General features: G+C 42.6%; 1 protein-coding gene across 1 annotated transcript; it reads right to left on the bottom strand.

Annotated features, from left to right (window-relative positions):
• Positions 1–424: 424 nt before the first annotated feature.
• Positions 425–13,376, bottom strand: LOC114891129 (zinc finger protein 211-like). Its single transcript, XM_029215224.1, is given in 3 exon segments — positions 425–1,855; positions 12,031–12,157; positions 13,264–13,376. Coding segments are annotated over 3 exon segments (1,563 nt in total). The 5' UTR covers positions 13,297–13,376; the 3' UTR covers positions 425–452.
• Between the last annotated feature and the right edge of the window lie 491 nt (positions 13,377–13,867).

Raw genomic sequence — 13,867 nt, forward strand, 5'->3', positions numbered from 1 at the left:
ACACCCCTCCTTTCACAAATGCCAATAATAATAACTGAATCACAGCACTGGATTTGTTGGATACATAAATGGAGTCAGTCACAGGAAAGTCATCAATATTGGTTCCCAAAGATAATCCTGTCCATCAGCATGGGGCTGGGGTGTGAGCAGGGCTCCTGGTGTGGGGATCGGAGCACAGAAGTGTCAGGATGGACAAGGTGTTCTTTCAGTCCCCAAACCTGGGGGTGGGGGCAGGGGAGGAGTGAAGTGACCAGACTCTCGATATCCTGAACCAGGCAACCTGGCACTGAAGCCCAGATCACTGCCCATTTCTGGGAGATCACAAACACATGACACATCATCTCTATGTCTCAGTTTCCTCTCTAGAAAGGGTCCATTAGCTGCACGGGTTCTTCTCACTCTCTTACCACCCGGAACTCCTTCAATGTCACTGCCGGCCACGTTCATGATATTCATAAAGCCCTTTCTTCAGTATGAACTCTGTGATGTTTAATCAAGTGGCACCTTTGGGTGAAAGATTTACCACATTCCTTGCACTGAAAAGGCTTTTCTCCAGTGTGGATTTTCCTATGGATGCGGAGGAGCTGTCTTTGCTTAAAGGCTTTCCCACATTCAGTGCACCCATAAGGCCTTTCTCCAGTGTGAACTCTGTGATGATCATAGAGAGAGGATCGAATAGTAAAAGACTGCCCACATTCACTGCACTCATAAGGCCTTTCTCCACTGTGAACTCTCTGATGACGAAGAAGGCTAGAGCTACCAGTAAAACATTTCTCACATTCATTGCACTTATAAGGCCTTTCTCCAGTGTGAACTTTCTGATGATCATGAAGGCCTGACCTAGCAGTAAAAGATTTCCCACATTCACTGCACTCATAAGGCCTTTCTCCATTGTGAACTCTCTCATCATAGTGGAGGCCACTCTTAGCAACAAAAGATTTCCCACATTCACTGCACTCATAAGGCTTTTCTCCAGTGTGAACTCTCTGATGCTCAATTAACATGCATTTTTCAATGAAAGGTTTAGCATATTCCTTGCATTCATAAGCCTTTTCTCCACTGTGGATTTTCCTATGTGCTCTGAGGTACTTCCTTAGGCTAAAGGATCTGCCACATTCACTGCAGTCACAGAGTGTTCTTCCACAGTTAACTCTCTGATGTCCAAGGGGACCAGATTTGTGGCTAAAATAATTTCTACAATGGCTGCATTAGTAAGGCCTTTCTCCAGTGTGAACTTGCTCAGGCTGAATAAGTTTACATGTTTGGGTGTAGGCTTTCCCACATTTGCTGCACTCACACAACCTTACACTAGTAAGGACTCTTTCATCCTGAACAAGTATTTCTGTGTGGCTAGAGGCTTTCGTGCCTTCTCCCCAGCTGTGATGACCTTTTCCACTGTGAAAAACAGCTTCACACTCTTTACTGTTGTTTCATTTCTTCCTGGTATTAGTGGCCTGTGGCTGAACTCCCATGTTGGCCACGAAGTCACTCCCAATCTCCATGTAGGTAGGTAGATTCCCTATTGTGTGGATTGGGCAGCTTTTCCAAAATGAGGGTCTCTGCATACCATACCATATGGGATTCTCTCTAATGTGCTGCTTCTGGTGCTCTTGAAGGTTTTCAGTGAAATAGAACTGTTTCCCACATACCCCACATCTGTATGCTTTCTGCTCCCTATTTGTTCCTTGCTCTTCAGCCAAGTGCAAAATGTCTCTCAAGACTGCAATGCACATCTTACAGGGCTGGGTCTTCTCAGGATACAAACCTGCCCTGGGGGTCCTCATCTGTGACACTCCTTCTTCAGATACACTCTGTTCAGAAGTCATCTCTTCATCCTCAACTCCAGGAAAAGAACCTGAAAACAAAGAAGTGATGGTGAAGTTCATGTTGACTTTATTGGGGGGAGTAAGGCCAGCACAATTCTACATTTGACACGTGAAAGAACGAGTCCACAGGGTCGTATTCAGGAAATGAATTTGGGGTCAACTTGAGAAGCAGCTGCTCTCACCAAGTACAGGACACAAGGACTGGATGTGGCCCAAGGCGATAGGTGTCTTCTATAATTCACTCCTCTGTCAATGGCTTTTACCAGGACCCCATCTCCTGGTGACCTGTGATAGTGTACAGAAGTGTATGTCCAGACCTCCAAAAATCTGACTGCAAACAAGTTGCTGGCATTCAAGAAATATTAAAGGATTCCTTATGTTGAGAATACAAGCAGTGTCAGTAGGTACTATGGGAAAATCAGTGTAAATACCACATGAGATAAGTGGTTTACAGAGGTGTTAGAGAATGAATGCGAGGCCGGAGTCATAATAAAAATGGGAAATAGAAAAGACAAGTTGGCAGAATGTCACGAATGGAGAAAATCGAGAGAAGTGCTTTGCAGCCACCGACAGTGGCACTAAAACACTAGTCACAAGGAATTCATACTTCCTGATATGACTTGAACACAGCCCTGATCATGGCCTCTCTCAGCTGCCATTCATCGTAATCAGGCTACATCTGAGGCTTTTTGCTGAAACCAGATTCATATCCATCCCGTAAAGCCCTAATGACTCTCCATACCAATCTGACCAACTACACGGGAAACAAATAATACAAGTCCTAACATAGGATGGCTGAATAGCCAACACTGGCCCAGAGGAACTCAGTACACAATACACAACATTTAAATATTACATAAAGAATGTCTGGTGGGCTTCCGTGGCGGCGCAGTGGTTGAGAGTCCACCTGCCAATGCAGGGGACACGGGTTCGTGCCCCGGTCCGGGAGGATCCCGCATGTCGCGGAGCAGCTGGGCCCGTGAGCCATGGCCACTGGTCCTGTGCGTCCGGAGCCTGTGCTCCGCAACAGGAGAGGCCACAACAGTGAGAGGCCCGTGTACCGCCAAAAAAAAAGAAAAAAAGAGTGTCTGGTGGAAGGACTTTCCTGGTGGTACAGTGGTTAAAACTGTTTGTTTCTAATGCAAGAGGCACAGCTTTAATTCTTGGTCGGGCATGCCATGCAGCGTGGCCGAAAAAAAAAAGAACATCCGGTGGAGCCAGAGGGAAGGATATACAGTGGATGGAGTACAAAATGTTAGGAATGTATCTCGCCACCTAAACAACTATTGTACTGGCAGAATCTAATTGATCTAACTCTTTGCAACCATGGCGTCTTCTGAAAATCTGCAGTGTCCCACAAAACAGTTTGAAAAGACAACGCTTCAGAATCAAAATCAGATATCACAGGGATGTGTGAACGATCACACTGGGAATATAAAATGATCATGACTAATATGCTGATTAATGTCTACTAATGGATAAAGCAGCCAGCATACAATGCCAGAAGGGAAATGTAAGCTGAGAGATGAAAATTTTAACAATGGACCAAAAAGAAATGCTAAAGATCAAGTACACTATAACAGAAATTAAGAATGATGTGATGGGCTTATTCATACCCTGCATACAGCTAACGAAAGAACCTTTAAGCTTCATGTTCTCTTAGGAGAAACTTCCAAAACTGAAAAGCGAACTGAAAAATGACAAAAAATAAAATAAAATACCGTAATATACAACACGCGTGTGAGAGCAACAAAAAATTTAACACACACATATGGAAACATCTCAAACAGAATGAAAAAAAGAAACGGAAGAAATAACTGAGGCAATAATGATGGAGAATTTCTAACAAAATGATGCCAGACACCAACCAACAGATCCAGAAAGCTCAGGGAACATGAGGCAGGTTTAATGCCAAAACAACTACATCTTTAGGCTTACCACATTCAAATGCAGAAAACAACAACAACAACAACCTAAAAGAGGCTAAAGGAATCAACACCTTTCCCAAGAGGAGCCAAAAAACCAATTACATTTGAATTCTCCTTAGAACTCAGGGAAATAAGAACTGAATGGAGTAAAATATTCAAAGTGGTAAGAGAGAGGGGACATCACCAACCTAGAATTTGGTAACCAGCAACATAAATCTCCAACACTGATGATGAAATAAACACGTTCTTGGACACAGAAAAATTGTGAGACTATACTAGAAGTAGTTCTTCAGAGAGGAAAAATGACGTAGATCAAAAAATTTGGGTTTCATAGAGAAAGGAAGAGCATCAGAGAAGATAAAAACTTTCATTGACCTAAAACTGACATGAGACACTGTATTTCTTTAAGTTGTACCACATGATTTGATTTATGTATACAATGCTATGACTACCACAATAAGTTTAGTTAACATACATAGGTACATTTTTTTTTCTTGTGATGGGAACTTTTAAGATCTACCCTTCTGGAAACTTCTAAATATACAATACAGTTGTACTAACTAAAGCCACTATGCTGTGCACTACATCCCCAGGACTTACTCATCTTATAACTAGAAGTCTGTACCTTCTGACACCCTTCACTCACTTCATCTAACCACCTGCCCAATTCTGGCAATCACTAATCCTTTGTCTGTATCTGAGTTTGGTGTTGTTCTTGTTTTAAAGATTCAGCATGTAAGTATACTCATGTAGTACAGTTAAACCTGCTTGGGTCCACTTGTACATGGATATTTTTCAACAAATATACACAGGATCACATGATCTGTAGTTGGATGAATCCACAAATGGGAAAACTTCAGAATCAGAGGGCTGACTATGGGACTTCAGCATCCACAGATTTCAGTATATGCAGGCGCTTCTGGAGCCAATCCTCCATGGAAACAGTGGGACAAGTGGATTTGTCTTTCTCTCTCTGACTTATTTCACTTAGCATATTGTCCTCAAGGTCTATCCATGTTGAGGCAAATGACAAGATTTCCATCTTTTTTTATGATTGTATAATATTGAATAATATGCCATATATACCACATGTTTGTTAGATCCACTCATCCATCAATGGACACTTAGGTTGTTTCCATCTCTTGAATATGATAAATAATGCTGCAATAAACGTGAGGTACAGATACCTTTTTGATATGATAATTTCACTCCCTGTGGCTAAATACACAGAGGTGGAATTGCTGGACCATACAGAAGTTCCCTTTTTAATTTTGTAAGGATTCTCCATACTGTTTTCCATAGTAGTTGCAACAATGTACATTCCCACCAACAGTGAACAAGGGGTCCCTTTTCTCCACAACTTCACCAACACTTATTTCTTCTCTTTCTCATAACAGACATTGTAACATGTGTCAGGTCGTATCTCATTGTGTTTTTTTTTTATTTAAGAAAAATTTTTTAATTTACTTATTATTTATTTTTGGCTGCATTGGGTCTTTGTTGCTGTGCACAGCTTTCTCTAGTTGTGTCGAGCAGGGGATAATCTTCGTAGTGGTACACGGGCTTCTCACTGCAGTGACTTCTCTTGTTGCAGAGCTGGGGCTCTAGGTGCATGGGCTTCAGTAGTTGTGGCACACGGGCTCAGGAGTTGTGGTTCTCAGGCTCTAGAGTGCAGACTCAGCAGTTGTGGTGCACGGGCTTAGGTGCTCCGCAGCATGTGGGATCTTCCTGGAACAGGGCTCGAATCCATGTCCCCTGCATTGGCACGTGGATTCTTAACCACTGAGCCACCAGGGAAGCCCTATTTTTTAATTTATTTTTGGCTGCATTGGGTCTTTGTTGCTGCGTGTGGGCTTTCTCTAGTTACGGCAAGCGGGGGCTACTCTATTGTTGTGGTACGCGGGCTTCTCGTTGTGGTGGTTTCTCTTGTGGTGTAGCATGGCCTCTATGCGTGCCAGCTTCAGTAGTTGTGGCGCATGGGCTTAATTGCTCCACAGCATGTGGGATCTTCCCGGACCAGGGTTCAAACCCATATCCCCTGCATTGGCAGGTGGATTCTTAACCCCTATGCAATCCAGGGAAGTCCAGAAACCCACTTTAAATATAAACCTGCGGCAATTCCCTGGCAGTCCAGTGGTGAGGACTCGGCACTTTCACTGCTTTAGCCTGGGTTCAATCCCTGGTCAGGGAACTAGGACACTGCAAGCTGTGGTGCAGCCAAAAAAATAATAATAAATAAAAATAAAATCCACCAATCATGATCTCATCAACAGATGTGGGGTGGGGGGATTTGAGAAAATCCAACACCCATTCATGATCAAAATCTCCATTTCCTAGTAATCTAAAAATAGGTAACAACTTCAACTTAATCTAAATAAAACTCTACAGCTATCATCATATTTACTAGAGAAAAACTAGAAACATCCTCAGTAAGATGAAGAAAGCAAGGATGTTCCCTCTTACAACTCACTTTCCACTTCACACTATAAGTCATAACTAATGCAATGAGAAGAGAAAGTTGTATTAAAGTTATACTGATCAGGAAGCAAGGAATCAAACTGCCTTCATTCACAGATGATATAACCAGCTATGTAAAAACCAAAATATAGAACAACAACAACAAAAAATCCTGAAACTAGGAAGCAATTATAGCAAAGTTTCAGCATACAAGGATAAGATACAAAAGTCAATCACTTTCCTATACATCAGGAATAAACAAGTGAAATGTGAAATTAAAAACACAAGACCATGTACATTAATACCCCCACCACCGAACAAATGGAGAGAGAAAGGAAGAAATACTTAGTTATAAATCTACCAAAACATGTACAAGATCTACATGAGGGAAACTATAAAACTGTGATGAAGAAATCAAAGAACTAAATAAATGGAAAGCTATTTCACGTTCATAAATAGGAAGACCCACTACAGTCAAGATGTCAGTTCTTCCCAACTTCACCTATAGTTTCAATGCAGTCCAAATCACCCCAGGAAGTAATTTTGTGGATATAAATAAATTGATCCTAAAGTTTATACACAGAGACAAAAGTACTAGAATAGCCAACACCATACTGAAGAACGAACGTTGCAGACTGACACTACTCAACTTCAAGACTTAGTATCTTTAAAAAAAACAAAGAAAGAAAGAAAGAAAAAGTAAAATAAGGCTTAGTATCTAAAGTAATCAAGCCTGGGACTTCCCTGGTTGTCCCTTGGTTAGGACTCCACGGTTTCACTGCTGAGGGCCAGGGGTTCAATCCCTGGTTGGGGAACTAAGATCCTACAAGAGGCCTAGCAGGCAAAAAAAAAAAAAAAGAAGTAATCAAACCAGTGTGGTATTGTTGAAAGGATAGAGAAACTGATCAATGAACAGTATTGACAGTGCAGAAATAGAGCCACAGAAATATACTCATCAGACCATTGACACATGAGCAAGTGCAATACAATGGAGAAAAATGAAGTCTTTTGAATAAATAGTACTGGAACAACTGAACATCACATGTCAAGAAATGAATTCTAGACACAAACCTTACACCCTTCACAAAAAATTAACTCAAAATGGATAATGGGCCTAAAAGTTAAGTACAAGAACCCCTTAAAATTCAGTATGAAAACAACAACCCAAATACAAAATGAGCAAAACACCTTAACAGACACCTCATTAAAAGAAGACATCCACATGAAAATTTAGCATATACAAAGATGCAAGGAAATACAAATTAAAATCAAAAGCAGATACCAGGGCTTCCATGGTGGCGCAGTGGTTAAGAATCTGCCTGCCAACACAGGGGACACGGGTTCGAGCCCTGGTCCGGGAAGATCTCACATGCCGGGTAGCAACTAAGAACCGGGGAGCAACCATGCGCCACAACTACTGAGCCTGCACCCTAGAGGTGCGAGCCACAACTACTGAGCTTGCATGTTGCAACTACTGAAGCCCGTGCACCTAGAGCCCGTACTCCACAACAAGAGAAGCCACTGTAATGAGAAGCCTGCGCACTGCAACAAAGGGTAGCCCCCGCTTGCCATAACTAGAGAAAGCCCATGCGCAGCAACAAAGACCCAGTACAGCCAAAAATAAATAAATTATTTTAAAAGGGCCTATACCAATACATACCTATAAAAATGGCCAAAATCCAAACACTGACAACACCATATCCTGGCAAGGGTGTGAAGCAACAGGAATTTCATTCATTGCCGACTGGAATGCTTAATGGTACAGTCCACTATGAAAGGCAGTTTGGTACTTTCTTACTGAACTAAACATAATCTTATATCCTCCAGCAATTGTACTCTGTGGTATTTAGACAAAGGATTTGAAAACGGACATCCACACAAAAACCTTCAAACAGATATTTACAGTAGCTTTATCCACAACTTTCAAAACTTGGAAGTAATCAAGAAGTCCTTCAGTAGATGAATGGATAAACATGATACATCCAGAGAACAGCAATATTATTTACAGCTAAACTGCAATGAGCTATCAAGTCATGAAAAAACATGTAGAAAACTTAAATGCGTATTACTGTGTGAAAGAAGCAAAGATGAAAGGGCTACATATTGTATGAGTCCAAGGATATGACATTCTCAAAAAGGGGAAACTAATGAGACAGTAAAAAAATAATCAGGGGATACAAAGGAGTATGGGGGAGGAAGGGATGAACAGGTGGGACACGGAGAATTTTTAGTTGAAAATTGAACACATTTTTTATGATACTATAATGGTGAATACATGTCATTATACATTTATCAAAGCCCACAGAATGTACAACACCACGAGTGAACCCTATCGCAAATTTTAGATTTTGAGTGATAATGATGTGTTCGTGAAGATTCATCAATTTTAACACTCAGGTGGGGGATTTTTTTGATTCAACGCAATCCCTATCAAAAACAATGATGCCTTCAAGAAACAGAAGAACTCAGACTCAAAATCACATAGATTCTCAAGGGATTCAATACAGCCCAAGCAATTGTGAAAAACAAAAAGTTGAAGGATTCACAGCACATAAATTCAAACTGTCTTATACAGCTACAGTAAGCAAAACAGCATAATGTGCTACTGGCCTAATGACAGATATATACTCCAATGGAATAGAACAGAGACTAGAGTGTCTAAAAATCAGCCCTCAAATATATGATGCAATAATTACTAAGAAGAGTATGGTTTCCACTGAATAAGGACAGCCTTTTCAACAAATGGTGCTGGGAAAACCAGATACCCACATGCACAACAATGAAATTAGAACCTTACTTAACACCATACACAAAAACTCAAAGGCCTAAACGTAATATATATATCAAAGGCCTAAACTATAGGACTAAACAAAGGCCTCAAAATATATCAAAGGCCTAAACATAAGAGCTAACACTAGAAAATTCTAAGAAAAAACAAACAAGAAGAGCTTCAGAATGTTGGATTCAGCCATGATTTCTTGCCTTTATAACAAAGGCAAAAGCAACAAAACAAAAACTACACAAACCGGGCCTCATAAAAATGAACAATTTTTGTCTCATACCTTAATTTACACAATCTTATTTGTCAATTATAACTCAAGAAAGCTGGGGGGGGGAAACGGAAAAAAATGAAAAACTTTTTAACATCAAAGGACACTATAAACACAGTAAGAAAGAAACCACAGATTGGGAGAAAACATTTCCAAAACACGTATACAAAAAGGGATTAAGGGCTTCCCTGGTGGCACAGTGGTTAAGAATCTGCCTGCCAATGCAAGGCACATGGGTTCGAGCCCTCGTCCAGGAATATCCCACATGCCACGGAGCAACTAAACCCGCATGCCACAACTACTAAGCCTGCGCTCTTGAGGCCTTGAGCCACAACTACTGAAGCCCATGTGCCACAACTACTGAAGCCTGCGTGCCTAGAGCCTGTGCTCCACAACAAGAGAAGCCACTGCAATGAGAAGCCCTCATACCGCAACGAAGAGGAGCCCCCACTCGCTGCAACTAGAGAAAGCCCGCACGCAGCAGCAGAAGACCCAACGCAGCCAATCAATCAATCAATCAATCAAATAAAAAAGAATAGCTCAACCCCTAAAACAAAACAAAAAAAAGGGATTAATATCCAGAATCTATGGATAAATCTGTAATTCAACAACAACCAAAAAACCAACCTGATTAATTAATAAAAAAGGACTTGAACAGATATTTTTCTAAAGATATACAAATGACCAATAAGCACACCAAAAGGGATGTAATTGAAATGAGAAAGATATACCATTTCACACCCATTAGGATGGCTATGATCAAAAGAACAGAAAATAACAGGGACTCCCCTGGTGGTCCAGTGGTTAAGACTGCATTCTGTCACTGCAGGGGGTGCAGGTTCGATCCCTGGCAATCACTTCTTGGGGAACCAAGATTCTGCATGCCCCTCAGTGAGGGCAAAACAAAACAAAACAAAACAAAAAACAGAAAATAACAGATTCTGGGACTTCCCGAGTGGCGCAGTGGTTAAGACACCATGCTCCCAATGCACGGAGCTGGGGTTCGATCCCTGGTTAGGGAACTAGATCCCACATGCATGCCGCAACTAAGAGTTTGCATGCCACAACTAAGTAGTCTGTGTGGTGCAACTAAGGAGCCTACAAGAAGCAACTAAGGAGCCCGCAAGCCACAACTAGAGAGCCCGCCTGTGACAACTAAGATCTAGCACAACAAAAATTAATTAATTAATTAATTAATAAGAAAGAAAGAAAGAAAGAAAGAAAGAAAGAAAGAAAGAAAGAAAGAAAGAAAGAAAATAACAGATACTGGTGTGGATACAGTGAAACTGGAACCTTGAAAAAGTGTCTTGCAGCCACATTTCATGGTCTGTTGTAGTAGTGACCACATCAGTGACAATACTGTCACACAGTCACACAAAAAAATGTCAGGTACCAAAATGGAGCAAAACCTGGGTACCATTAATTTGGACAGTCACTTGGCCATAGAAAGGTCAAACAAGGAGGGATCTACCACCAGGCAGAGGGGAAGACTACTGACCCTAACAAGGCGACAGGAATAATAGCAAAAATAAACAAATGGGACGTAATCAAACTTACAAGCTCTGGCAGAGCAAAGGAAATCATAAGCCAAACAAAAAGATAACCTATTGCCAAATAATGTAACCAAAAAGGGCTTAATTTTCCAAAATATCTAAGCAGCCATACAACTCAGTAACAGAAAACAAACAACCCAGAAGACCTAAATAGACATTTCTCCAAAGCAAAAACGCAGATGAGCAATGGGCACATGAAAAGATGCTCATCATTGTTAATTATCAGAGAAATGCAAATCAAAATTATTCAATACAACGAGGTACCACCTCACACCAGTCAGAATGGCCATCATTAAAAAATCTACAAATAACAAGTGTTGGAGAGGGTGTGGAGAAAAAGGAAACCTCTTACACTGCTGCTGGGACTGTAAATTGGTACAGCCCACTATGGAGAACAGTATGGAGGTTCCTCAAAAACTCAAAAAAATAGAGTTACCATATATTCCAGCAATCCCATTCCTCGCCATATATCCAGAGAAAAACATGGTTTGAAAGGATACATGCACCCCAATGTTCAATGCAGCACTGTTTACAATATCCAAGACATGGAAGCAACCTAAATGTCCGTAGACAGTTGAATGGATAAAGAAAATGTGGTGTTTATATACCACAGAAAATTACTCAGCCACTGAAACGAATGAAATAATGCCATTCACGGCAACATGGATGGACCTAGAGATTGTCATACTGAGTGAAGTAAGTCACAAACACAAAGACAAATAACGTATGTTATCGATTATATGCGGAATCTAAAAAGAATGGATACATATAAACTTGTTTAGAAAACAGAAACAGACTCACAGACATAGAGAATGAACTTGTGGTTGCCAAGGGGGAAGGGTGAAGGGGATGGATAGTTAGGGAGTTTGGAATTGACATGTACACACTGCTGTATTTTAAATGGATAACCACGGACCTACTGTACAGCAGAAATTAAAACAAAATTGTAAATCAACAATACTTCAATAAAACTAAAAACAATCTACAAAAAAGACTACTAACCCTGAATCTTTAGCTGCAACTTTGGGGCTACTGGTGTTCGGGCACTAAGGACTAGGGATGCACTCTGCCTAGCCATAGTAACCACAGCACATAACCAAGGAATTTAAGAAGAAAGCAGTGCCCATGTTCCAGATGGGAGGACAGAGCTGCCCTTGAGGAAGAGAAGAAAGGAAGAACCTAGCTCAGAGGATAGGGGTGGGTGTGAGGGCCTTACCCAGCATGCATACAACAGCAAAGTTCTCCAGCATGACATCAAGGTACAGGTGTATCTGAACTTCATCAAGAAGACACCATTCCTCCCAGGAGAAGTACACGGCCACATCCTCAAAGGTCACACTGCCCTGGTATAAGAGGGACAAATGAAACCATGAACGGTCTCACTCCTGAAAACCCACAGTCCATCTTCCCACACATTTCCCCTACTGCCCAAAAAGATGTAGCCATTTGAGACCTGGGGTAGAAAACCTCCCTCCTCTGATCTGAATCTCCCAATACCTCCAGAACACACAGGCAGTCATTTGAAGCCGAAATCCTGCTCTTCTGCGCTGTTTATTCCCACCAGAAAATTAAGGAGACCTGCACTTACCTAAACCAACTCAACCTCACCTCAAAGTACTTCCACAAACTGGTGTGGGTTCTGGAGTAACCTTCCATACTCCCTCCATAGAACGTCTAGGCCTGCACTCAGTACCCAGAGCATGAGGTTCTCCAAGGTCCCCAAACCAAAAAGCTAGTAGAATGGCAGATGAAGAGCCCTAAGACACCTCAAATACAGAGAATGCGTGCGTGGGGGTCAAAACAAGTGAGGGATTGGGACAACCTCCATTCACTAAAAGTGCTTCTGCAGCCCTGGGAATCTGTGGGAACAAGCAGGCCATAGAAGAAAGTGACCATGGTGGTACTCCAGGGGATCAGACCTTCCCTGGCGGAACAAGAGCCAGGTAACCTCGGGCTAACTGGCTAATCTCCCCTCCCTGCCTCCGTCCCCAGTGCTATCGTTTATCAGTTGTGACCTTGGAAAAGCCACAACTTCCCTCTGCCTCAAAGTCCTCATCGCCCACCTAGAGTCTTTTCTTCCACTGAACAGGCTTTGGAGAATTTTTAAAAGCCTAACTCAGATTGTGTCCTTCCTTTGCTCAAAACTCTCCACTGCTCCGAGAGCCCTTAGAAGAAAGGTACAACCTCTCAGCTACCACTCCAGATGCAGCCTGGTCTCAAACTTTGTTCCTCGCAGAAACAAGACGGAATACACGTCCCCGGAATGTTCCTGCTTCGGTTGCATCTCCGAGCCTCACTCACACCGCATACAGTGGTGGTCAGAGATATATAAAACAACCCTGAAGCCCTCACTGTCCTGGACCAGACGTGACCAGGCGCCGCTCACTCGGGGCGTTTGTATTTCTGCGGGGAAACGGGCAGGCGAGAACCCGGAGACCGCAGCGTTTACCTGAGGTGGGTCCCTCAGCGCAGGCGCTGCCATCGGAGCCTTTGTGCGGAGCGGAGCGGCGACAGTCCAGCGACCGGGTCGGAGTCGGCACGGTTACTCCCAGCAAGCGGCGGCGTCGTCCCCGTCCCTAAGACCCGTCCCTCTGTAGTGCGCATAAACCCTCCACTTCCGCCTCCTAGGCCCCTCACCTCTTTCTCAACACCGCACAGCGGAGCTATTGACCAGGTCCACAGCCTCATCAACAATCAAGACGTCTGCCACGAAGACACCGGAAGTCCCCCTCCCTGATGTTTCCCCTCCCGGAAATGTCCATTTTCTACATTTTCGTTGGATGAACTTCGCCTTAGCGCAAGTTCTTCTGGGTAATGTAAGGGTAAAGGCTCAAGGAGTAGCGCTCCCCACTAGAAACACCAGGAAAAAACCGAGTAGCATCGCGCGGAGCGCTGGGAAATCAATGGGGTGGGGCAGGCGGGGAGGAGGCTCCATCCTTCTTAAGGTGTGGGGGATCCATGAGAGAATTGGCGAGATTCATCAGAGCATTTAAAAGTCTTTAATGCTACTGATTACTGAAGTGTTTGGACATAATCTCAGACTCCTGGGAGCC

This window comes from Monodon monoceros, unplaced genomic scaffold (assembly GCF_005190385.1).
Source record: "Monodon monoceros isolate NGI ecotype Baffin Bay Population unplaced genomic scaffold, NGI_Narwhal_1 Contig707_ctg1, whole genome shotgun sequence".
Taxonomy (NCBI): Eukaryota; Metazoa; Chordata; class Mammalia; order Artiodactyla; family Monodontidae; genus Monodon; species Monodon monoceros.